Below are 26,956 nucleotides of genomic sequence, written 5' to 3'. Positions count from 1 at the left end.
CTGAGTAATAGTCCATTGTATATATGTGCCACATCTTCTTTATCCATTCATCCGATGATGGGCACTTAGGTTGTTTCCATCTTCGGGCTATTGTAAATAGAGCTGCAATGAACATTTTGGTACATGACTCTTTTTGAATTATGGTTTTCTCAGGGTATATGCCCAGTAGTGGTATTGCTGGGTCGTATGGTAGTTCTATGTGTAGTTTTTTAAGGAACCTCCATACTGTTCTTCATAGTTGCTGTATCAATTTACATTCCCACCAACAGTGCAAGAGTGTTCCCTTTTCTCCACACCCTCTCCAGCATTTATTGTTCCTAGATTTTTTGATGATGGCCATTCTGACCAGTGTGAGATGATATCTCGTTGTAGTTTTGATTTGCATTTCTCTAATGATTAATGATGTTGAGCATTCTTTCATGTGTTTGTTGGCAATCTGTATATCTTCTTTGGAGAAATGTCTATTCAGGTCTTCAGCCCATTTTTGGATGGGGTTGTTTGTTTTTTTGTTATTGAGCTGCATGAGCTGCATGTAAATTTTGGAGATTAATCCTTTGTCAGTTGCTTCATTTGCAAATATTTTCTCCCATTCTGAGGGTTGTCTCATGGTCTTTTTTTTTTTTTTAACATCTTTATTGGGATATAATTGCTTCACAATGGTGTGTTAGTTTCTGCTTTATAACAAAGTGAATCAGTTATACATATTCATATGTCCCCATATCTCTTCCCTCTTGCATCTCCCTCCCTCCCACCCTCCCTATCCCACCCCTCCAGGTGGTCACAAAGCACAGAGCGATCTCCTTGTGCTATGCGGCTGCTTCCAGTTAGCTATCTACCTTACATTTGGTAGTGTATATATGTCCATGCCTCTCTCTCGCTTTGTCACAGCTCACCCTTCCCCCTCCCCATATCCTCAAGTCCATTCTCTAGTAGGTCTGTGTCTTTATTCCTGTCTTACCCCTAGGTTCTTCATGACATTTTTTTTTCTTACATTCCATATATATGTGTTAGCATATGGTATTTGTCTTTCTCTTTCTGACTTACTTCACTCTGTATGACAGACTCTAGGTCTATCCACCTCATTACAAATAGCTCAATTTCGTTTCTTTTTATGGCTGAGTAATATTCCATTGTATATATGTGCCACATCTTCTTTATCCATTCATCTGATGATGGGCACTTAGGTTGTTTCCATCTCCGGGCTATTGTAAACCGAGCTGCAATGAACATTTTGGTACATGACTCTTTTTGAATTATGGTTTTCTCAGGGTGTATGCCCAGTAGTGGGATTGCTGGGTCATATGGTAGTCCTATTTGTAGTTTTTTAAGGAACCTCCATACTGTTCTCCATAGTGGCTGTGCCAATTCACATTCCCATCAACAGTGCAAGAGTGTTCCCTTTTCTCTACACCCTCTCCAGCGTTTATTGTTTCTAGATTTTTTGATGATGGCCATTCTGACTGGTGTGAGATGATATCTCATTGTAGTTTTGATTTGCATTTCTCTAATGATTAATGATGTTGAGCATTCTTTCATGTGTTTGTTGACAGTCTGTATATCTTCTTTGGAGAAATGTCTCTTTAGGTCTTCTGCCCATTTTTGGATTGAGTTGTTTGTTTTTTTGTTATTGAGCTGCATGAGCTGCTTGTAAATTTTGGAAATTAATCCTTTGTCAGTTTCTTCATTTGCAAATATTTTCTCCCATTCTGACGCTTGTCTTTTGGTCTTGTTTATGGTTTCCTTTGCTGTGCAAAAGCTTTGAAGTTTCATTAGTTCCCATTTGTTTATTTTTGTTTTTATTTCCATTTCTCTAGGAGGTGGGTCCAAAAGGATCTTGCTGTGATTTACGTCATAGAGTGTTCTGCCTATGTTTTCCTCTAAGAGTTTGATAGTGTCTGGCCTTACATTTAGGTCTTTAATCCATTTTGAGCTTATTTTTATGTATAGTGTTAGGGAGTGTTCTAATTTCATACTTTTACATGTACCTGTCGACTTATTGAAGAGGCTGTCTTTTTTCCACTGTATATTCCTGCCTCCTTTATCAAAGATAAGGGGACCATATGTGCGTGGGTTTATCTCTGGGCTTTCTGTCGTGTTCCATTGATCTATATATCTGTTTTTGTGCCAGTAGCATACTGTCTTGATTACTGTAGCTTTGTAGTAGAGTCTGAAGTCAGGGAGCCTGATTCCTCCAGCTCCATTTTTCTTTCTCAAAATTGCTTTGGCTATTCGGAGTCTTTTGTGTTCCCATACAAATTGTGAAATTTTTTGTTCTCGTTCTGTGAAAAATGCCAGTGGTAGTTTGATAGGGATTGCACTAAATCTGTAGATTGCTTTGGGTAGTATAGTCATTTCCATAATGTTGATTCTTCCAATCCAAGAACATGGTATATCTCTCCATCTATTTGTATCATCATTAATTTCTTTCATCAGTGTCTTATAATTTTCTGCATACTGGTCTCTTGTCTCCTTAGGTAGGTTTATTCCTAGATACTTTATTCTTCTTGTTGCAGTGGTAAATGGGAGTGTTTTCTTAATTTGTCTTTTGGATTTTTCATCACTAGTGTATAAGAATGCCAGAGATTTCTGTGCATTAATTTTGTATCCTGCTACTTTACCAAATTCATTGATTAGCTCTAGTAGTTTTCTGGTGGCATCTTTAGGATTCTCTATGTATAGTATCATGTCATCTGCACAGTGACAGTTTTACTTCTTTTCCAATTTGGATTCCTTTTATTTCTTTTTCTTCTCTGATTGCTGTGGCTAAAACTTCCAAAACTGTGTTGAATAAGAGTGGTGAGAGTGGGCAGCCTTGTCTTGTTGCTGATCTTAGTGGGAATGGTTTCAGTTTTTCGCCATTGAGGACGATGTTGGCTGTGGGTTTGTCATATATGGGCTTTATTATGTTGTGGAAAGTTCCCTCTGTGCCTACTTTCTGCAGGGTTTTTATCGTAATGGGTGTTGAATTTTGTCAAAAGCTTTCTCTGCATCTATTGAGATGATCATATGGTTTTTCTCCTTCAATTTGTTAGCATGGTGTATCACTTTGATTTATTTGCATATATTGAAGAATCCTTGCATTCCTGGAATAAACCCCACTTGATCATGGTGTATGATCCTTTTAATGTGCTGTTGGGTTCTGTTTGCTAGTATTTGGTTGAGGATTTTTGCATCTATATTCATTAGTGATATTCGCCTGTAGTTTTCTTTCTTTGTGACTTCTTTTTCTGGTTTTGGTATTAGGGTGATGGTGGCCTCGTAGAATGAGTTTGGGAGTGTTCCTCCCTCTGCTATATTTTGGAAGAGTTTGAGAAGGATAGGTGTTAGCTCTTATGTAAGTGTTTGATAGAATTCGCCTGTGAAGCCATCTGGTCCTGGGTTTTTGTTTGTTGGAAGATTTTTAATCACAGTTTCATTTTCAGTGCTTGTGATTGGGCTGTTCATATTTTCTATTTCTTCCTGGTTCAGTCTTGGCAGGTTGTGCATTTCTAAGAATTTGTTGATTTCTTCCAGGTTGTCCATTTTATTGGCATAGGGTTGCTTGTAGTAATCTCTCATAATCCTTTGTATTTCTGCAGTGTCAGTTGTTACTTCTCCTTTTTCATTTCTAATTCTATTGATTTGATCTTCTCCCTTTTTTTCTTGATGAGCCTGGCTAATGGTTTATCAATTTTGTTTATCTTCTCAAAGCACCAGGTTTTAGTTTTATTGGTCTTTGCTATCGTTTCCTTCATTTCTTTTTCACTTATCTCTGTTCTGATCTGTAAGATTTGTTTCCTTCTGCTAACTTTGGGGGTTTTTTGTTCTTCTTTCTCTAATTGCTTTCGGTGCAACGTTAGGTTGTTTATTTGAGATGTTTCTTGTTTCTTAAGGTAGGATTGTATTGCTATAAACTTCCCTCTTAGAACTGCTTTTGCTGCATCCCATAGGTTTTGTGGGTCGTTATGTCTCCTTTGTTATTTGTTTCTAGGTATTTTTTGGTTTCCTCTTTGATTTCTTCCGTGATCACTTCATTATTAAGTAGTGTATTATTTAGCCTCCATGTGTTTGCATTTCTTACAGATCTTTTCCTGTAATTGATATCTAGTCTCATAGTGTTGTGGTCGGAAAAGATACTTGATACAATTTCAATTTTCTTAAATTTACCGAGGCAAGATTTGTGACCCAAGATATGATCTATCCTGGAGAATGTTCCATGAGCACTTGAGAAAAATGTGTATTCTGTTGTTTTTGGATGGAATATCCTATAAATATCAATTAAGTTTATCTTGTTTAATGTATTATTTAAAGCTTGTGTTTCCTTATTTATTTTCATTTTGGATGATTTGTCCATTGGTGAAAGTGAGGTGTTAAAGTCCCCTACTATGATCGTGTTACTGTTGATTTCCCCTTTTATGGCTGTTAGCATTTGCCTTATGTATTGAGGTGCTCCTATGTTGGGTGCATAAATATTTACAATTGTTATATCTTCTTCTTGGATCAATCTCTTGATCATTATGTAGTGTCCTCCTTTGTCTCTTGTAATCGTCTCTATTTTAAAGTCTATTTTGTCTGATATGAGAATTGCTACTCCAGCTTTCTTTTGATTTTCATTTGCATGGAATATCTTTTTCCATCCCCTCACTTTCAGTCTGTATGTGTCCCTAGGGTCTGAAGTGGGTCTCTTGTAGACAGCATATATATGGGTCTTATTTTTGTATACATTCAGCCAGTCTGTGTCTTTTGGGGGGAGCATTTAATCCTTTTACATTTAAGGTAATTATCAATATGTATGTTCCTATTCCCATTTTCTTAATTGTTTGGGATTTGTTATTGTAGGTCTTTTCCTTCTCTTGTGTTTCTTGCCTAGAGAAGTTCCTTTAGCATTTATTGTAAAGCTGGTTTGGTGGTGCTGAACTCCCAGCTTTTCCTTGTTTGTAAAGGTTTTAATTTCTCCATCAAATCTGAATGAGATCCCTGCTGGGTAGAGTAATCTTGGTTGTAGGTTTTTCTCCTTCATCACTTAAAATATGTCCTGACACTGCCTTCTGGCTTGCAGTGTTTCTGCTGAAAGATCAGCTGTTAGCCTTATGGGGATTCCCTTGTGTGTTATTTGTTGTTTTTCCCTTGCTGCTTTTAATATGTTTTCTTTGTATTTAATTTTTGATAGTTTGATTAATATGTGTCTTGGCATGTTTCTCCTTGGATTTGTCCTGTATGGGACTCTCATGCTTCCTGGACTTTATTAACTATTTCCTTTCCCATATTAGGGAAGTTTTCAACTATAATCTCTTCAAATATTTTCTCAGTCCCTTTCTTTTTCTCTTCTTCTTCTGGGACCCCTATAATTCAAATGTTGGTGTGTTTCATGTTGTCCCAGAGGTCTCTGAGACTGTTCTTACTTCTTTTCATTCTTTTTTCTTTATTCTGCTGTTCAGTAATTATTTCCACTATTTTATCTTCCAGGTCACTTATCCGTTCTTCTGCCTCAGTTATTCTGCTATTGATCCCTTCTAGAGTATTTTTAATTTCATTTTTTGTGTTGTTCATCATTTCTTCTTTCCTCTTTAGTTTTTCTAGGTCCTTGTTAAATGTTTCTTGCATTTTCTCTATTCTATTCCCAAGGTTTTGGATCATCTTTACTATCATTATTCTGAATTCTCTTTCAGGTAGACTGTCTGTTTCCTCTTCATTTGTTAGGTCTGGTGGGTTTTAACTTGCTCCTTCATCTGCTGTGTGTTTTTCTGTCTTTTCATTTTGCTTATCTTACTGTGTTTGGGGTCCCCTTTTCACAGGCTGCAGGTTCGTAGTTCCGGTTGTTTTTGGTGTCTGTCCCCAGTGGCTAAGGTTGTTTCAGTGGGTTGTGTAGGCTTCCTGGTGGAGGGGACTAGTGCCTGTGTTCTGGTGAATGAGGCTGGATCTTGTCTTTCTGGTGGGCAGGTGTACGTCTGGTGGTGTGTTTTGGGGTGTCTGTGGCCTTATTATGGTTTAGGCAACCTCTCTGCTAATGGATGGGGCTGGGTACCTGTCTTGCTAGTTGTTTGGCATAGGGTATCTAGCACTGTAGCTTGCTGGTCGTTGAGTGAAGCTGGGTCTTGGTGTTGAGATGGAGATCTCTGGGAGATTTTTGCCGTTTGATATTACGTGGAGCTGGGGCATCTCTTGTGGACCAGTGTCCTGAAGTTGGCTCTCCCGTTAGTGGCACAGCCCTGACGCCTGGCTGGAGGACCAGGAGACTGTCCTCCACACGGCTCAGAATAAAAGGGAGAAAAAATATAAAGAAAGAAAGAGAGGGGCGGGGGTAGGCAGGTAGGGAGGGAGGGAAGGAAAGGAAGGAAGGAAGAAGGAAAAAAGGAAAGAAAGAAAAATGATAAAAATAAAATAAAGTTATTAAAATAAAAAATAATTATTAAGAAAAAAATTTTTAGAAGTCAAAAAACAAACAAAAAAAAGGATGGACAGAACCCTAGGACAAATGGTGAAAGCAAAGCTATACAGACAAAATCTCACACAGAAGCATACACATACACGCTCACAAAAAGAGGAAAAGGGGAAAAAATAATCTATCCTGCTACCAAAGTCCACCTCCTCAATTTGGGATGATTTGTTGTCTATTCAGGTATTCCACAGATGCAGGGTACCTCAAGTGGATTGTGGAGCTTTAATCCGCTGGTCCTGAGGCTGCTGGGAGAAATTTCCCTTTCTCTTCTTTGTTCGCACAGCTCCCGGGGTTCAGCTTTGGGTTTGGCCCCGCCTCTGTGTGTAGGTCGCAGGAGGATGTCTCTTCTTCACTCAGACAGGACAGGGTTAAAGGAGCCGCTGATTCGGGGGCTCTGGCTCACTCAGGCCGGGGGGGAAGGAGGGGCACGGAATGCGGGGCGAGCCTGCGGCGGCAGAGGCCAGCGTGACGTCGCACCAGCCTGAGGTGCGCCGTGCATTCTCCCGGGGAAGTTGTCCCTGGATCACGGGACCCTGGCAGTGGCGGGCTGCACAGGCTCCGGGGAGGGGAGGTGGGGATAGTGACCTGTGCTCGCACACAGGCTTCTTGGTGGCGGCAGCAGCAGCCTTAGCGTCTCATGCCCGTCTCTAGGGTCAGCGCTGATAGCTGCGGCTCGAGCCCATCTCTGGAGCTCCTTTAAGCAGCGCTCTTAATCCCCTCTCCTCTAGCACTAGGAAACAAAGCGGCAAGAAAAAGTCTCTTGTCTCTTCGGCATCTCCAGACGTTTCCGACTCCCTCCCGGCTAGCCAGCCGTGGTGCACTAACCCCTTAAGGCTTTGTTTACGCGGCCAACCCCAGTCCTCTCTCTGGGATCTAAACTCCAAAGCCCGAGCCTCAGCTCCCAGCCCCCGCCCGTCCCCTGTAATTTTCTTTTTTTGTGATATCTTTGTCTGGTTTTGGTATCAGGGTGATGGTGGCCTCGTAGAACGAATTCGGGAGTGTTTCTCCCTCTGTAATTTTTTGGAAGAGTTTGAGGAGGATAGTGTTAGCTCTTCTCTAAATGTTTGATAGAATTTGCCTGTGAAGCCATCTGGTCCTGGACTTTTGTTTGTTGGAAGATTTTTAATTACAGTTTCAATTTCATTCCTTGTGACAGGTCTGTTTATATATTCTAATTCTTGGAAAATTGTACCTTTCCAAGAATTTGCACATTTCTTTGAGGTTGTCCATTTTATTGGCATATAGTTGCTTGTAGTAGTCTCTTATAATCTGTTGTATTTCTGTGGTGTCAGTTGTGATCTCTCCTTTTTCATTTCTAATTTTACTGATTTGCGTTCTCTCCGTTTTTTTCTTGTTAATTCTGGCTAAGGGTTTATCAATTTTGTTTATCTTCTCAAAGAACCAACTTTTACTTTTATTGATCTTTGCTATTGTTTTCTTCGTTTCTATTTCATTTATTTCTGCTCTGATCTTTATGATTTCTTTCCTACTACTGACTTTGGGTTTTCTTTGTTCTTCTTTCTCTGTTTGCTTTAGGTGTTAGATTGTTAATTTGAGATTTTTCTTGTTTCTTGAGGTGGGATCGAATTGCTATAAACTTCCCTCTTAAAACTGCTTCTGCTGCATCCCATAGGTTGTGGGTCATTTGTATTTTTGTCATTTTTCTGTGTATTTTTTGATTTCTTCAGTGATCTCTTGATTATTTAGTAGCACCCTGTTTAGCCTCCATGTATTTGTGTTTTTTACAGTTTTTTCCCCCTGTAATTGATTTCTAATCTCATAACGATTATAATCTCAGAAAAGACGCTTGATATGATTTCAGTCTTCTTGAATTTTTCGAGGCTTGATTTGTGACCCAAGATGTGATCTATCCTGGAGAGTGTTCTGTGTGGACTTGAGAAGGAAGTGTATTCTGCTACTTTCAGGTGGAATGTCCTATAATATCAGTTAAATCTATCTGGTCCATTGTGTCATTTAAATCTTGTGTTTCTTCATTTATTTTCTGTTTGGCTGATCTGTCCATTGGTGTAAGTGGGGTGTTAAAGTCCCCTACTATTATTGTGTTAATGTCAATTTCCCCGTTTATGGTTGTTAGCATTTGCCTTATGTATTGAGGTGCTCCTGTGTTGGGTGCATAAATACTTATAATTGTTATATCTTCTTGGATTGATCCCTTGATCATTATGTAGTTTAGAATAACCTTGTCTATATACACAAAAAGTCTCTCTGGGATTTTGATAGGAATGGCACTAAACTCATCTGTCAATGTGGGGAGAATTGACATCTTAACCATTTTTAGTCTTCTAATCCATAAATATGATATGTCTGTCTATTTATTTAGATCTTCTTTGATTTCTTTCATCAGTGTTCTGTGTTTTTTAGCATAAAAATACTGTATATGTTTGGTTATGCTTAATTTCTGTCCTCTCATGCCCACTGAAGGCATCTCTCCAGCAGTTCTCTACTCACACTTCTACCTCATCAATTTTTGACTCTACCAGATCATTTCTACTATCAGTCATTTCTCCCATCCTGAAAAATAAGTCTCAAGATGCACATCATGTTTTCCTCGATTCCACTTCTCTTCTGCCTACTGCCCTATTTCTTTGCTCTTTGTATCAAAACTCCTCAAGAGATTTGCCTGTACTTGCTGTTCCCAGTTTCTTTCCTTCCATCTTTTCTTTAATCAGTTCTAGTCTGGCATGTGCAAAGCAACACGAAATCTATATTGCTGTATCCAGTGGTTAACTTGTGGTCCTCATCCTTGTTGACTTTTCAGCAGCATTGATACAGTTGATCTACCTAAATTAACTTTTTTCAATTTGCTTCCGGGAAATGCAGGTCAAAACAAGATATAATTTAGTACCCACCAGATTCCTCCAAAATTAAGTCTGGTAAATCTAAGTATAGTGAAAAACTCATACATTGCTAGTGAGAGTATAAGTTGGTGCTGACACCTTGGAAAGCATATTAATGACAGTAAAGTAGAAGATACTCAAAATCTCTTAATCCAGAAGTTCCAATACTAGGTGCTTACCCTAGAGAAACTTTTACAGATGAGACCTGTATAAGATTGTTCATTGCAGTGTGGTTTATAGTAGCAAAAAAGTCTCTTAATAGGGGAATGTATGTGGTTTATTCATGTAATGGAATACTGTCTAATAATTTCATTAAATAAACAAGAACTACATGTTTCAGCGTAGGTAAATCCCAAAAAACATAATGTTAAGTGAAAAATACTAAGTATTTTAAGATACAGTTTTGTATAATAGGATGTGAAGTGGGATTTTTTTCTTGTCACCTAAGCATTTTTCTTGGAGCTCAAAATTGAGGACAGTAGTTGACAAAGGAGGCCTGCAGTGCAAGCGGAGGTGCTGAACCTGCTGGAAAGTGGCTGTGATTTGTACTGGAACTCTATCACCTCTAGTCTGTACAAGATAAAGAGAGACTTAAGTGGGAGCAAAGGATTCTTGGAAGAGTTATCAACCCAAGAGGGAGTGCTGTAGTGTTTATATTGTCTTCCATGTGGGTTGCAAACAATTTCTCTGAAAGATTGGAGAACTTTTCAGGAGGAAAAATACTTCTCTGGCTGAAAGTCTGCTGGGTTGTGGAAAATAGGCCTCCCTAGGATGCTATCTGAGTGGAGTGTTAGAGAATTCTTGGAAAAGTGTGATTTGGGTCCCCTGGAATTACTGATGGCCCAGAGACTGGGGGCAGCTGCTGCTTTACTGGGGAGGTGTAAAGGTAAGCGATATATAAAATAGCCGTACAGTGGAAGAGCCAGGACACACAACATCCTCTGTGTGTCCAGTGATGTTGAATTAAAGGTGTTTCCTTCGGGCCAGCCAAACACTTTAGAGGCTAGACAGGCTTGAAAGAAACTTACCAAAGAGAATTGCCTGCTGGGCAGAAGCAACCTCAAAGTTATACCAGTGACATAGGAGCTGAGGACTTTTTAGAGGTAAGCTGAAGAATGTCTCTTCTGCACCAGAGAATGTTACAGAGGGAGGTTCTGTCAAAGAAAACCAGAGATGACAGTAGTTAAAATGGTAAAAATGGATTTCATCCAGGAACCATTGCAATAGGGGAAAGGAGCCCTCACCTCAGTGTACAACTGGGCTCAGTTCTGAGTACAGCAAGGACAATTGGAAATTTATAGCCAACAGGCAGAATGAGGTGGGGGTGATCAGTGGAGGGAAAATACTAAGAGGAGACATCAAGGATAGGGAGATTCTTGCTAAACCAACTTAATAGGATTCTTGCTGAGGGCAAGCCAGGGTGGTCAGATAGCAAGGACAGGAAATTCTCTAAACTGACTTAGCAGGATTCTTGCTAAAGCTGGACTATGCAGTCCCAGTAAGGGTGGGAGCCAAGGTCAAGGCCCATTTGAGAAGAATGATCAGAGGAGTCTGACTGCAGTTTGGTCAAGGAGAGAGTATTGCAGAATTCTCAAAATGCCCCACATGAGAGAGGCAACAGTAGATACTGCCAATGACTGAGGATGTTTGATAGCTGAGAGAAAACTACAAACAGCACCTAGCCTATGTAATATTAACTTTGCCTCTTTACTTCTCACTTTTCCACCTTTATTCGCATCTTCTGGTAAGCAGAATAATGGCTTCCCAAAGATATCAAATCTTAAACCCTGGAACTTGTCCTGTAAGTGTTACCTTATAAGGGAAAAAGAATCTTTACAGGGATGATTAAATTAAGGGTCTTGTGATGGGGGAGGTCATTCTGGATATCCAGGTGGACCCTAATTGCAATTACACGTATCCTTATAAGAGGGAGGCAGACAGAGATTTGAACACACATACAGAAGGAATAGCCCTTATGAAGCAGACCAGGGAGATTTGAAGATGCTGGCCTCAAATATTGGACTGATGTCACCACAAGCCAAGGTATGCCAGAAGCCACCAGAGCTAGAAGAGGCAAAGAATGGCTTCTCCCCTAGAGCCTCTTTAGAGAGCATGGCTCTGCTGACCCTTTGTGATATTGATGTTTGATTTTGATCTTCCGATCTCCAGAACTGTAATGTAATAAATATGTGTCCTTTTAAAGCACTAAGCTTGTAGAAATCTATTACAGGATCAATAGGGAACTAACACATATACCATCACACAGTACTATAATAATTTGTTTGTGTAGTAGTGAGAACACAGATAACAGGACAGTTGACTCTACCTGAAGGAAACAAGGAAGACTATTGTGACTTTTGAAGTGTGAATTAAAGGATTAGTAAAAGTCTTTCAAACCTGAGATGGGGTGTGCCTTCTGAGTAGAATAGCTAACATGAGCAAAATGGTACTGAGGTTTTTAAAGTACATGACTGTACTTGGAATGGCTGGTATAAATAAACATGTATGATGCTTGGAAGGAAATGATGAATATTAAAGCTGGAAAAAGTAAGGTGGGGCCAGACCATGCGATTTTGTATGACTGCTGAAATGTTCTTCATTTACTCTATATGCATGATTTTAAGGATTTTAAGCAGGGGAGTGATTGGAACAGCAGTGTAGGCAGACCTTTTAAGAGGATATTGTAGAGGCAAGACAGAAAAAGGTGGTCAAGTGGACATTTGTATCTAAATGCAATGTTATTCATTCTCTGGAATGGATTTGAATAAGGATGACTTAACAACTTTATAAATAATGGAGAAACAGTAAGGGCATTGCCTGTTTAAAATGGAAAAAAAATAAGGAAATAAGGATGTACTGTCATTATTTTTTTTGTAAAATTGCATTTGATGTTTCTGCCAATGCCATGAAAGGAAAGACAACACTTATTTTCAGATTTGATTGTATTCTTAGACTATTCAAAGAGATCATAAAAAATTAGAGATTATAATTTTAACAATGTGGCTAGATACAAGGTAAATCTGAACATTAGTAGTACTCCCATATACTACTTATAACCAGCTCCAAAATGCAATGAAAATGATTTATATAGGTCCCTGTCTGCATACTACTTACTAGAATAACTCTCAGAGTTATAGTAGTCAGGATAAGCTAGGTTTTGCTGCAGTAGCAACCCTAAAATCTTAGTGGCATACGTGTCAGTGGTTTGCTACACATGCATTATGGCTGCTCTGGGACCCAGACTGATTGATTATCTGCTCTCTGGAACATTGCCAGTTTCCATGGCCGATGAGAAGTGAGAGTGAGGAATTGCATACTGGCTTTTAAAACCTATTCTCTGACAGCAACATGTCTCTTTTATTCATATTCTCTTGGTTAAAGAAAAAAGTCAATCACTTGGACTTACTTAATTTTCCAGGGGCCAAGGACGTACAAAACTACCATGTGCTTGGGAAAAGAACTGGAAATATTTGATGGGTAGCACTAATGATTATGGTAGTATTTTTTTTTAACAACTGATTATCAATTTATTAAAAATGTTGATTTAAGCATCTGCACTGGTGACTTCAGCCTCGACTCCTGGCTCAATACTGATGGAAGTGATCTGCTTGACAATCTCAGAAGGACTGTGCAGGTCAATGAGTCCCTTGTGGATCCTCATCTGGAAAAAAATCCCAAGTCTTAGAACCGTCACGACAAGGAGTTTTCCTTGTAGTTATTCTCAGAGTCTTTTAGGCATCTGAACTGGTCCTTTTCGCTTTGAGATTCTTTTCCTCCGCACCTCTGATCAGGTCAGCACATCCCTTCTCCAAAGACTTCACGTTGTGGCTGGTGAGGGTGATTCTAATGCGGTGAATCGCCACCTCGGGCTCCACTGGAGTCTTTCTGTTATCTTTAAAAGCCATGGATGGCTGTGGCACAGCTTCCTGACTGACTTGTTCCTTGGCGAGAGCGAACAGCGGTAAGTTAGGAGCAGGAGTGGGTGGCCCGAGGTTCCGCTGCAGCGGCGACCCTGTCTTCCTCCAAGTGCTATGGTAGTATTTAAATATAAAAGTCAGGACCAAGGAAAAAAATGTACGTGATTATAAAAGTATAATCCTTGAAATATATCAAAAGCATAGATAACAGCTCTAACAATGGAACAGAAGTGTTTAGATCAGTATGAAAAGGTTAGTATCTAATCTTCACTGTACATAAAAATCAGATTCAAATACATTAAACAAACAAATTTCAGGACCGAAATAGAATAAAATGGCCAAAGGATAGGAACAGGTAATTCTCAAAAGATGAAATAGAATAGGAAAATATATTTAAGGTTGAGAGTTCAAGTATTATCTACTCTATTTAAATTAAGGGATAATTTAAAAACAACACCTAGAGTCAGTGAGTTTATGGAGAAATGGTTAATCAGATATTGGTGATGGGATTATAAATATAGTCCCTTTGCAAAAAACAATTTAGATATTGTATCAAGAGCCATAAGAATATTCATACCCTTTAAGAATCTCTCTCTAGGAATTTACTCCAGTTAACACATTTTTGACCAGAAATGTATTAAGGCCACAGGCGTTAGTCTCTACAAAAATCCCCTGGTCAATAATGGGTTAAAAAGAAGAAATGTTAAATGAGTTAAAGGAAGTATTTTGTTGTAGTGAGGAAAAATCCATCCATTTATTCTTTTTTTTTTAAGTTATCCTTTTTCTTGGTTTGTTTCTTAAAATTATTATATAAGTTTAAGGTGTACAGCATTGTAATTCAACATCTGTATACACTACAAACCAGGAGTCTAGTTATAATCTATCACCATACAGTTGACCCCCTTCACCCCTTGCTCACCTCCCCCCAATCTCCTTCTCTTAGGTAAACACTAATCTGTTCTCTGTATCTATGAGTTTTTTTTGTTTTATTTTGTTTTGTTTTTCTAGATTCCACACGCGAGTGAAATCATACAGTATTTGTCTTTCTCCTGACTTATTTTACTTGGCATAATACCCTCAAGGTCTATACATGTTGTTGCAAATGTCAGGATTTCATTCTTTTTAATGGCTGAGTAGTATTCCATTGTGTACGAATATATCACATCTTCTTCATCCCTTTATCCATCGATGGACACCTAGGTTGTTTCCGTGTCTCAGCTATTGTAAATAATGCTGCAGTGAACATAAGAGTGCAGATGTCTTTTTGAATTAGTGTTTTTGTGTTCTTTGGATAAATACCCAGAAGTGAAATAGCTAGGTCATATGGTAGTTCTATTCTTAATTTTTTGAGGAATCCCCATACTATTTTCCATAGTGACTATTCCAATTTACAGTCCCACCAACAGTGTACAAGGGTTCCCTTTTTTTCACATCCTCTCCAACATCTGTTATATCTTGTCGTTTTAATAATAGCCATTCTAAGAGGAAATGTAAAAGGGAAGAATATAAAATATATGAATACTGTGATTACAGACTAAAGATATATAAATATTTGGGCAAATAAAGATTGTATAGCAGTATTGAAGGAAATTTGCAAAATTAGGTTAAATTAAAAAATAACACTTCTTCCTAAAAACACATACTCTAGTCTAATAGTGAAAAAAAACCCCTGACAAATCCCAGTTGAGGGTCATTCTACAAAGTATCTGACTAGTTCTCAAAACTGTCAAAGTCATCAAAAATAAGTTTGAGGAATTGTCATAGCGAAGAAGAGCCTGGGGAGCCATGACCATTTAAATGTAATGCGATACCCTGGATGGAATCCTGGAACAGAAAAAGGACATTACCTAAAAACTAAGGCAATCTGAATAAAGTATAGATCTCAGTTAATAATGTATTAATATTGATTGAATAACAACAAATGTACCATACTAATGTTAGATGTTAATAATAGTGAAAACTGGGTGTGTGGAATATGGGAACTGTGTACTGGTTTTGTAAATCTTAAACTATCCTAAATAAAAATAATCCTAAAAATAAAGTTTTTTCTTTTCTTTCTTTTTCTTTTTTTTTAAGGAGAGGGAGAAAAATATACATATAGGCATTTGTTCATCAAATGTCTGTGGAAGGAAAAAAAGTGTGCCAGATTTATGTATATTGTTACAAGTATGTATATACATATAGATTAATACTAGAAGGAAATGAAGTGAAACCAGTTTTTAGTGAAGCTAGAAGGTGATGAACATTTTCCTAGTCTAAAATTTGTTGGAAGCAAGCAAAGTGACTTTGATAGTTTGGATTGAGACAGTGGTGGTCCTACAGCATAAAGAGAACCTACCTATGCCTCAAGCTGGCCTCTCTTTTTTAAAAGCAAAAATCACATACTGTTAGCCAGGGATTGGGGACCACAGCAGAGCATATAATATAGCAGAGACTTCTTACTTACTGAAAAAATTGATTTGAAATCTTTCCATTATATCACCAAATCATTTTTGTCCAATCTTCCCTTAAAGAGGGTACATCAAATAGATTAGTAAGAAATTCTGCCTTGAGTGTAGTGCCCTTTGCTGACACTATTAATTAAATACGTTTTAAAAGAAAGTTATTTTATAATTTTGTAGTGGCTACTGCTTTTCCTTATCTTTCATTGTTCATTTAGTTATATGTTTAATGCTTATGCTGTCCTCTCATTATATATTCCTTTTTAAAAATCCTTATGGTATTCCTAGAATTTAGTTCATTACTACCTAGGTTTTAAGAAGGTCTCACATTTGGCTCATCAGTTTTGGCTAGGACTTAAAAATGAGTCAATTATGTATAGAGACTTTTTTTCTTTCTTTTTGTCAACAACACTTTATATTGTTTTAGTTTCATCATATACATTTAATGGAATTAAATTTGAGAAGCTCAAAATTATATAATTAAATACAATTAGCTTCTTTATTTAGAGTCCAACCTGTTAGAATGATACCTGACAGCAGACATTTGCACAGTGCAAGTTACAGGCATATGGTTAAGCCCTACTGGTTTGCTAATTCACCTGTGTATATTTATGGGTTAATGCACCAAAGGCAGGCAGGTCACATGTGTCTTGTAGGTAACATGTATGTGCCCTAGGATTTTATTGAATTGACTTTGTGCTCTCTCTCTCTCTGTTTGGAAATGCATTTATATTGAGAATTACAGCATCTTTTCATACCTATATTTGCCATTGTATTTTGCCCTCTTTGAATTATCTTCATATTCTTTGCCCATTTTTCAATGTGTTATTACTCATGCTTTTCTCAGAGCTTTTTTTTTTAAAACATTAGGACTGTTATTACTTATATTCTTATATTTAAATCTTTGACCTGACTGGAAGTTATCTAATATAAGGAGTGAGATGGCAATCTTATAGGAAGAGTCCTTGACTGAGGCCTGGTCCTGCCAGGTAGTCACTTCTCTAGGAAGCCTGGGAAATTGATCTTCACTCTAACTGGTCTTTCATTAAACATTCAGGTAAGTCCTAGAGCTGTTTTGAACAAGTTACTTAGACCTGGTGAGCACCAGACATACGGTCAGAGTCTCCAGAACAGTCAGGAGAGTCCAGAGTGGCACAAAGGCTCCCCAGAACAGGAGGGTGCATGCTTCTCTCACCAGGAGAATAGTATAGGCATCTACCTGTATGTTCTCATGGGATGTGTTGCTGACCTGGGAAGCTTCCACCTGGGAGCATGCTGCTCTGAATTCTGCTTTGTGTGGCCCTGCTTTTTCAGACAAGTTTCAGCATCATATGCCATTAAAGAAACTATATCCTTGGCTGTATTTGTTAGCGTCTTTCTACCAAGCACATCACTCTTCTGTGTTGGAGCCTGTTGAATTTTTTTTTTATCCCAGATGGCTAGCCAGTTGTCCATTTATACCATTTACTGAATAATATGTCTTTCCCTCCTGATTCTAATTCTCATTCTTCAAGCTCTATTCCACTACCCTATTTATCACTGCAGTACTCCTATTTTTTCTTTACTTTGCTTTCTGATGTATTGTAATTAATGGCAGGGCAAGTCCCTGCTCTTACCCTTCTTTCTGAATATTCCTGAACTTACTCTTGCATGTTTGTTCTTTCAGATATACTCTACCATAGAACCGATTCTTGGAGCACCTTTTCTTATAGAGCTCTTATTAAACATCTATATTTGGTTGGTAATAAAGTACTGTGCCATAGAGCAGGGGTCCCCAACCTTTTTGGCACCGGGGACCGGTTTCGTGGAAGACAGTTTTTCCATGGCCTGGTGGGGGGATGGTTCAGGCAGTAATGCAGCGATGGGGGTGGCAGATGGAGCTTCACTCCCTCGCCCACCGCTCTCCACCTCCTGTGTGGCCCAGTTCCGTAGCAGTCCGCAGCCCGGGGCTTGGAGACCCCTGCCATAGAGGATTCTTTGATCAGTGCTGCCTCCCTCTTTTTTTTTTTTTTTTTTTTTTTTTTTTTTTTTTTTTTTTTTTTTTTGCGGTACGCGGGCCTCTCACTGTTGTGGCCTCTCCCGTTGCGGAGCACAGGCTCCGGATGCGCAGGCTCAGCGGCCACGGCTCACGGGCCCAGCCGCTCCGCGGCATGTGGGATCTTCCCGGACCGGGTCACGAACCCGTGTCCCCTGCATCGGCAGGCGGGCTCTCAACCACTGCGCCACCAGGGAAGCCCCCTCTTTGTTTTAAATGAATGTAAACTAAAGATTAATAGGTCTAGTATTTTTTAAAAGTTAACTAGATTGTATTAACTAGATTGCACACAGACACTTGCTCACTAGTTTATTGGTTATATAATTCCATCCAGGCATGTGAATAAACACATATTATAAACACGCATCTTGATATGCCATCCAGAGTTTGCCTGTATCTGCCGTATAAGTTTGAGTTTTATCGTATTGATTTCTCTTAGCAGCAGTGTATGGCAGCTGAGCTTGTCCCAGCTCTTCTCCTTCCTGTCTGCTACTTGAGCAGCGGGTTTTGGAGGTGCTTTCTCTCCTTCTAGTTCTCTTCAGCAGCTCCTAGGGCTATAAAAACCTTTGGCTGTCAATTTAGGTACCTTAAGGATCCTTCCAGTGGCTGTAATTTCTTTATTCCAATATATAAAATCATTGTATGTTAGCCTTAGAAGGGATCTTGGAGGACTTCTAATCTAGTGGTTTTTAAACTTTTAAAAAGGAGCTAAATCTTTTTTTTTATTATTAAAGAAATATTATGTAAAGCCCCAGTATCTAAAAAGAGGCTAAATAACAAAGTGCTTTGTTTAAGAAGGGAGTGAATTGAGTGGAGCTGAAACTATCAAGCTCTTTGATGCCCTGATGTTGGTCCTTGAGGCACCTGGGTAGAACTCTAAGCTGATCTTATTCATCCTCCTCTTTTTACAGATGAGGGACCTGAATCCTACCATAGTTAATTGCCTTGCCGGGTTGTAGCCTAGGTAAGAGAATGGCAGACTTTCAATTCATTAGCCTCTCAGTCAAGGACTTTTTCTATTATACCATGCTGCTTCTAATGGAATTACTGCATTCTTAAAAGTTACAATGACCTACGTATGTATTTTTTAATTAGTATTACTTTCCTTGGCAGAGATATCAATTAAATTGCATCTTGGTTCCCATTAAAATCAAGGAAAAATTATAGGATTTTAGTGTCATTAAATATTTATACGTTGAAAATTTATCTGATGTATAATAGCAAATTTATAATTAAAAAATTAATATAATCTATACATTTATAGGATACATTTATTTACATTAACACGCTATTTTTTATTTTATGTTTTTAAAGTTTAAAAATCACAACTGTTATTCCTAGGCCTAGTGATAGTGGTGGTTATCTTGATAGAGAGTGTTGTCATTTGTCAGATTGGCAGGGTACTAGTTCTAGAGGTGAATCAGTTTCCAATGTGATTAAAAGTGAGAAAAAGAATTTAAGCCCGTGTTATTAATTTTTTTTTTTTTGCGGTACGCGGGCCTCTCACTGTTGTGGCCTCTCCTGTTGCGGAACACAGGCTCCGGACGTGCAGGCTCAGCGGCCGTGGCTCACGGGCCCAGCCGCTCCGCGGGGCATGTGGGATCTTCCCGGACCAGGGCACGAGCCTGTGTCCCCTACATCGGCAGGCGGACTCTCAACCACTGCGCTACCAGGGAAGCCCCGTGTTATTAATTAAAAAAAAAAAATAGTACAACAGGTTGGAGATTTGCTTAAACACCATTTCCTCTACCTTTTTAGTGGGAATAACTGTACCTCTTGAAAATTACTCTAAGGATATATGTAAAGCCATCTTTAAAAAAAATCATATTTCCTTTACTAAAAAGTAGAAGTAAACAAATAAAAACCATATAATTGTGATAAAACAAATGCATTTAATTTTTAAATGTTACTGGAAAAAAGTCTGATTTCTAGTACATTGGAAGATCACATTTGGCACTGTCAGTGGGGCAAAATGGACGGTAGATAAACTGAGAATACAGTTTAATCATTATATATAATAGGTCTCTGGGGATAAAAATAAAACTAAAATCACATGAAAGCATTACAGTAGTAAGCTTTAAAAAGAGATTTTTTTTAATTTAATGAATATTTGTTATTTGCCTCTAAAAGCAACCTATTTGTCCTTAGTAAAAAATAATAGCAGTTTGCCCTAGCAGATTTTTATATTGAAATAGTTTTTAAAGTTATATTATTACTTTTTGGCCCTCATGTTATCTTTATTTAAGTTTTAACTTAGCTCTTGCTTCTAATCTTTGACTTATGTTTCTTATCTACTTTGTCCTTCCATTTTGGAGTATAAAGACCTTGAGGGCAAGAGACCATATTTGTTATTTGCATATTGGTTTGCAGTACTGCTTCAAGCCACAGTGGAGCCTGACACAAAAGGAAAATGAGCAATACTAGTGCTGTCTATATTTTAAATCTTTATGTTTAGGATTTGTTTTGTTTTGATTTTTAAAAGATTTTAAAAATCTTGATAATTGAGTTTTTTGGCACTCTCTTAAACTTTGCACTAGCTTTATCCTGTCCTGGCTTGGGGTCCCAGTACATTGTAGAGGACTTTGTTTATAGCAGACTTTCAGTACATGTTTTGTTGGACATTTTATTCCATTCTGCTTGTAAACTATGGCCAGGTTTTTATTTTCCTTCAGATGTCTTATGGACCTATAGAAAAAGTTAGAATTGAAAGTTTAAAAGGTTATTTTCCTTATGGTAGGGGAGAATAATATCAGAAAAAATATAGAAAAAAAGGAAGTGCTACTGATCTGAGAAATGTCTTTCTTTTAACTTGCTCCACTGAATATAGAGCATAGAGAAGTTGAGAACTGGAGTTCAGTGGAGAAATTAAATAGAACAGTTTTAAAAAATTAAATTGGGTAAGTCTTATGTATTGGTTAGCTTCATCAATTATTCAGAGTGTTGTATACACCCAATATACTATACCTGCTTGTGTTCATATTTAACCAGTTCTATTTTTTTTTTTTTTTTTTTCGGTATGTGGGCCTCTCACTGCTGTGGCCTCTCCCGCTGCGGAGCACAGGCTCAGTGGCCATGGCTCATGGGCCCAGCTGCCCCGCGGCATGTGGGATCCTCCCGGACCGGGGCACGAACCCGTGTCCCCTACATCGTTAGGTGGACTCTCAACCACTGCGCCACCAGGGAAGCCCAACCAGTTCTATTTTAATGGAGTCCAAGAACAATCTCTCAAAAAAATCACTTAGTAAATTATATGCAGTATGTGTAACATGTTGTGAATCTCGGCTTAAGACTGATGTCTATTTTCTTTCTTCTGCAAATGTGGATTTATGATTATTACGGTGGTATTTTAATATTGGTGGTGGCATTTTCATAAGGAAAGGTTATATACTAAGCTGAATTTGCTTTTGTGAAACTTTTAAATTCCCTATTGTTGAAAATATTCAGTAATATTGTTGATAGTCTTCTAAATGTATGGTTCAAACCAATCAGTATTGGAATTTTCCACATAGATTAAATGGCTAGAGTGAGCTAAAGATAATAGACTTTTTTCTCCAATGAAATACCATAAATTTGTATTATTAAATATCAGTGGCTAAGAGAGAATGAATTGTTGTAAGGATTTAATTCTCTCCAAATATCTTGTTATGCCTTATCCTTTCATTTATGTGTGTGTGCCTGTAAGAGAAAAATATCAGAATCATAGAAATTTGGACGGATGGTAGTAGAACCAAACATGCTCAATTTTTCTGTTTTCATATAAAAGAAGTAATTGTATCTTAGTGCTATATTGAGGAAGCTGACTATGCATAACAAATTTTGTATTTTAAATAGAAAATTGCACATAGCATATAAGTTTTAAATGGATGTAATATTCTATAAAGCTGTTTAATTAAATTTTTATATAAACATTAGTTTCTTTAAGGGTGTTGACATTTTTAGAACTACTCAAGCAGATTTATATTTTATTAGAATGCCCTGTTGTTCGTTATTCACCTAATAGTAGATGCCTTAACAAGCCCTCAGCATGAAGGAGTATAAGAAAAGGTGATATCTGAGAATAATACACCTGGGTTCCTTTTTTAGGACCTTAGTCTTTATTTGGCATGTGATGAAAGTTTTGAAGTAGAGTGTTAGCGCTAGGGGGTTATGCTGGAACAGTAGAAAAATTGGTCTGAGAGAATGAGAGTTGATTTGATGAAGAAGTAGAGTTCTGTAGAGCTAAAGATGAATTTCAGTTACTGATTTGTCACTGATTTACAGTTTTGTAGCTTTTCTGTTTTGAGACTGTGTGTAAGGGGTAGATCTGTTTGAACATGCTTTTTCTCCAAAGGGTACAGACTTCAGCATAAGGTTAAACTTTTAAATAACAAACATCAGCACAAAAGCAATAGTAAAATACTGAAATATTTTCATACTTCATTTCTCAATTCTTATCTCTATGTAATTCTTTTTCTTCAACAGGAAATCAAACCTCAAAGCCATTATAGCCATGGATATGGTGAACCCCTTGGGCGGAAAACTCATATTGATGATTACAGCACGTGGGACATAGTTAAGGCTACACAGTAAGTTTTTTGTTGCAGTTGTTTTCTTCTTTGACATCTGTATTTTAAGGGAAATTTACATTTCTTTCTCTTTTTGATATTCTCTATTTGATAATTCTGTACTTGGTGAGACATTGTTTTCATACTTTCCTTTAGTTCTTTGTACAGATTTAAAATAGCTGATTTAAAGTCTTTGTCTAGTAAGTCCAATGTCTGCGATTCTTCAGGAACAGTTTCTATTAATTGCTACCCCCTGCTCCCCATGGGTTATACTTTTTTGCTCTTCTGCATGTCTTATAATTTTTTGTTGAAAACTGGACTGTTCAAATAATGTAACATGGCAGTTCTGGGTATCAGGTTCTGCAGGGTTTGTTGTTGTTTGTAACATTTCTGAACTAATTCTATAAAGTCTGTATCTTTGTCATGTGTGCCCAGTGAAGTCTCTACTTGGTTAGTTAGTGGTCAGAGACTTCTTAAATCCCTAGAACCAGTAAGTCTTGATCTTTGTCAAGGAACTCTTCGTGCAAGTGCAAGTTGAGACACTCAGCACTCAGCCAGGCAGCTTACAGCTCTGCCTTAGCCTTCACTTTCTGCTTGCAAAGAACCTCAAGGTCAATCAGAAGTGAGAGCTTAGGGCCTTCTCCAGTCTTTGTTGAACATGTGCATGGCCTTCTAGCTTCCCAGGAATGTGTCTGAGCTTTTCAAGCCCCTGTGGATATCTCATTCCTCAGCTTTTGCTTAAGCTTTTTGATTTGTCTGTTGTTTGTCCCAACTGCTTTCCATCCTCTCAAACAACTGTTACGTTAAAACATTTGACAAACATCCCAGAAAGGAGGTTTTTTTTTTTTTTTTTGTTAGAAAGGAGGTTTTAATGAGTTTGGGTGAGGTCTAATAGATAAGCCTTTCAAGTAGACTCTTCCAGGGAACCACCATATAGGTGAAATAATGACTCCTCTTTGAGAATGAGGCTTTGAAGGAACTCCATTCCTATTCTGCTCACTCTGCTATCAGTACCAGGAATACAACTTATTTTTCAACGCTGCTGGGGAGCAGAGGATGGGACTGTGGTATTTTAAAACACCACAGTCCTCTGTTCTTCCTGAAATTCAGCTGTTTTTCTTGACTAAAGATCCCTTGGATTGCTGAAAGCCTTTTGTTAACTTTTCCAGAGTTCTGAAAACGTTGATACTGCCAGTTTTTTCATTACTTTTGTGGAGAGGCAAACTTTTGGAAGTCCTTAGTCCACTGTCACCCTACTTTCCTAAATGTTGTATGTAGTCAAAAATCAAAGCACATTGTCCCAACTATATTTAGCAAACAAATTATACTGCTCTACATTAGTTTTTCCTTTTGAGACTTTGCTCCTATTAATATATTCTTTCTCTCCTTTGTCATTAATGTGTCTCACCCTAATGCATGGTTTCCATCAGCAAATACACTGCAGCATCTTTCATGTTAAGAAAAAAAACAACCACCTTTCTTTATTCCTCAAATACCCTTCTAATTATGCTTTTTCTTGAAAAGTATCTATGTGTGCTGTCTGTAATTTCTACCTTTTAAAACATTTATTTAAATTTTAAAACATTTCAATCCTACAGATAAGTATAGAGAAGAATATAACTGTCAGATTAAGCAGATGCTAACATTTTGCTGTAATTGCTGCAGGTTGCTCAGCATGCTCTCTTCCTTATCTCCTCAAGGAAACCTCTCTTGAAATTGCTGTGAATCATTCTCATGAACATTCCTGTACATGTCTACAAACATCTGTAAACAAAATATGCTATTGTAATGTATGCTTAACATTTACATCAGTTGTATTCTACACTACATATCCTTTTGCAGTTTGCTTTTTAAAAACAAACAAAAAAACTATGTAGCTTTTGTGATTTATCAGTGTTGGTAAATTAGGACCTAATCTGTCCTGTTTAACTGCTTTGTAGTATTCTATCATTCCTTATTGAGGTATACTTGAAATCGTTTCTACTATTTCATTATTTCAAGCATCGCATCAGTGAATGTCTCACTTACCTGTTCCCCTGTGCACATAAACAAAAGTTCTTCTAGGGTAGACAACTCAAGTGGAACTTCTGGCTTGTTCAGTGTGTTCTTTTTCAGCTTTACCAGTTCTTGCCAAATGGTTTTCCAAAGTGGCTGTGCCAATTTATACCTCCATTTGCAGGAAATGAGTTCTTTTTCCACTGCATTTTTGCTCAGTTCTAGTTTTGTCACACTTACTAGTCATTGTCAGTTTGATAGCTGTGAAATGGTTTTTCTCTCTTTTGATTGGCCTTTCTCTGATTACAAATGATATTGAATATATTTTCTATGTTTATTGGCCATTTGGGTTTCTTCCTGTGTGAATTAACCATTTTAAATATACCTATTTTGAGTTCTTTTGTCTTTCTATAATTAGTTTGTAAAAGTTCTTTATGTATTTTGATGGAGTCTGCAAAGAAGTTAGTGAGACCTGTGTCCCTTTAATGTCCTCCAAGAGTCCCATCTGCCATTCTCCCAGCCCCTTCCCGCCCCTAGTCATGCAGCTCATGATTAAGTACTCCTCTTCAGTGTATCCAAACTCATATTTTTTTCCTGTAACAATGTGCTGGACCTTCTCTGGAAACCTGCACTTCCAGAAAGGCTCTGTCATCTGTGGTGACTGTGAAAGACAGTGGGGACTGGGGCTACCAGATGGTGGCTGAGAGGGGCTGGAGCCAGTTCGTGGGCCACTGCAGGGTCCACAGCTAGGAATAGGTCTGTATGCCTGGTACCCAATGCATGGGTGGGTGAGACTCTCCCAGCTCTCTTGGCCGATGGTGCTGGATCCCATAGTGCCCACAGAGGTCCATGGATAGAGGCTGAATTATTATTGTTGGAGGGGGCACAAAACGATGAATGTCTTCTTCCACCATGATGGTGATGTCACTCTGCGGTCCATTTCTAAATACTCTTTTTTTCTTCCATTTAATCTTGTATAGTACCACATTGTTTTAATTATTTCGTAGTCTTCAAAATTGTCTCAGCTATTCTTGGTCTTTTACTCTCACAAATGAATTTTAGGGCTCTACTTGGGACATTCATGAGATATTCATTTGGGGTTTTAATTAGAATTTCATTAAATTTGCAGATAATTTTGGGGGAAATTAGGGTATATATTTCTTTAGGTCTTACTTTAACGTCTTTCATTAATTAACCTTATTTACAGTAAGAGTAGTATAATTAAATATGCTTCCTCATTATTATTTTAGATAGTTTAATATTTTATGTTACAGTGGTATGGAAATCTGATCCTAAATTTATTTTATTTAGATACTTTGTTTTCATGATTTTTTGGCTGAAAAAAAGATAAATCTCACAAAGATACATGATTCCCTAATGGAAGAATTACAACACATGCTGCATTTATTAAGTTACAGTAATTACTTTTCAGTACTATTCACTAAGTAAAGATTTTACTAAACTTTACCTTGTAAATGTACATTTTCTGATGATAGTTTTTGCAAACTAATCAGGTTTTGACATTTTTGTAATTACAGCAAATGCGTTCACACATGTTAGAAAATTGTTTTAGTGTGCCCACATAAGAATGTTTTTACAGTTGTTGTATAAGATCTTTCAGAAACTATATTGCATAATGATAGAAACATTCTCCCGTTGTGGAGCACAGGCTCCGGACGCGCAGGCTCAGCGGCCATGGCTCACAGGCCCAGCTGGTCCGCGGCACGTGGGATCTTCCCAGACCAGGGCGCGAACCCGTGTCCCCTGCATCGGCAGGCGGACTCTCAACCACTACGCCACCAGTGAAGCCCCAAACATACAATTTAAAAAAAATATTCTCTTTATAGTAGGTGTTTTTCTGAAATGAAAGTAGTTAAGTTTCTCACTGTGTCTGAAATAACCTCTTTGCCTTGAAGGGGAACAGACTGTCTTTACCTTTCTTAAGAATACAGTGGACCACTGAACAGCACAAGTTTGAACAGCTTGGATACACTTAAATGCGAATTTTTTTCAACAAATACATACTATAGTATTAAACAGTCTGCAGTTGGTCTAATCCACAGATGCGGAACTGCAGATATGGAGGGCCAGCCGTAAAGTTTTATGTGGATTTTTGACGGCGGGAGGGTTGGCGCCCGTAACCCCCATGTTGTCCAAGGGTCAACTGTATATGGTTGATAGCATACCAGTCACAGTTCTTTGCCATCGCTACCTGTGCTCCGCTCCCCAAAAAAGCCAGCAGATTTGAAACACTTGTCTTTTTTGTTAAAAGGAAAATGCTTACTCACTTTAAATGTTAGGAAAGTAACCAGCGATTCTCAGTATAGTTAAAAAGATTTTTATCATCTCTTGTCTCATTCAAAGTGTGAGGTAGATTCTGCTCTTTAAGGTAGTATGCCTAGTTCACTTAACTGGGCACATGTAAACAATCTTCTGACAAAGAACAAAGAGCTGAAGGAACTTCTGTCATCTCCTGTGAATTTTGGAACTCTTGCTCTTCCCTTAGGTTGATTTACCTTGTGCGTGCGTGTGTGTGTGTGTGTGTGTACGTGTACACATGTAGTACAGAGCCATTGCAGGGCAGCATTGAAGGCTGTATTAAATATTAGTGCAGCTTAATTTCTTTCTCTATTAGCTAAGACACGAATACAGTTTTGATATTGGCTTCTAATGTTCCTTTATTAGGCCACCTTTCCCCCAACCTCACCCTGTGGTATACCTCCCCATTTTGGAGACCACTTTAAGAAA

General features: G+C 38.0%; 1 protein-coding gene and 1 pseudogene across 1 annotated transcript in view; one reads left to right on the top strand and one right to left on the bottom strand.

The window, feature by feature from the left end:
* Positions 1–26,956, top strand: part of ZDHHC17 (zinc finger DHHC-type palmitoyltransferase 17) — a 112,920-nt gene that overhangs the window by 22,752 nt on the left and 63,212 nt on the right. The window contains exon 2 of the mRNA XM_065886934.1: positions 22,131–22,234. Coding sequence (XP_065743006.1) covers positions 22,131–22,234 — 104 coding nt within the window. The remainder of the gene's footprint in view (positions 1–22,130; positions 22,235–26,956) is intronic.
* On the bottom strand, positions 12,821–13,181 carry LOC136130975 (small ribosomal subunit protein uS10-like; annotated as a pseudogene).

This window comes from Phocoena phocoena, chromosome 11, assembly GCF_963924675.1.
Source record: "Phocoena phocoena chromosome 11, mPhoPho1.1, whole genome shotgun sequence".
Classification (NCBI taxonomy): Eukaryota; Metazoa; Chordata; class Mammalia; order Artiodactyla; family Phocoenidae; genus Phocoena; species Phocoena phocoena.
This window is presented reverse-complemented; position numbering and strand designations above follow the sequence as displayed.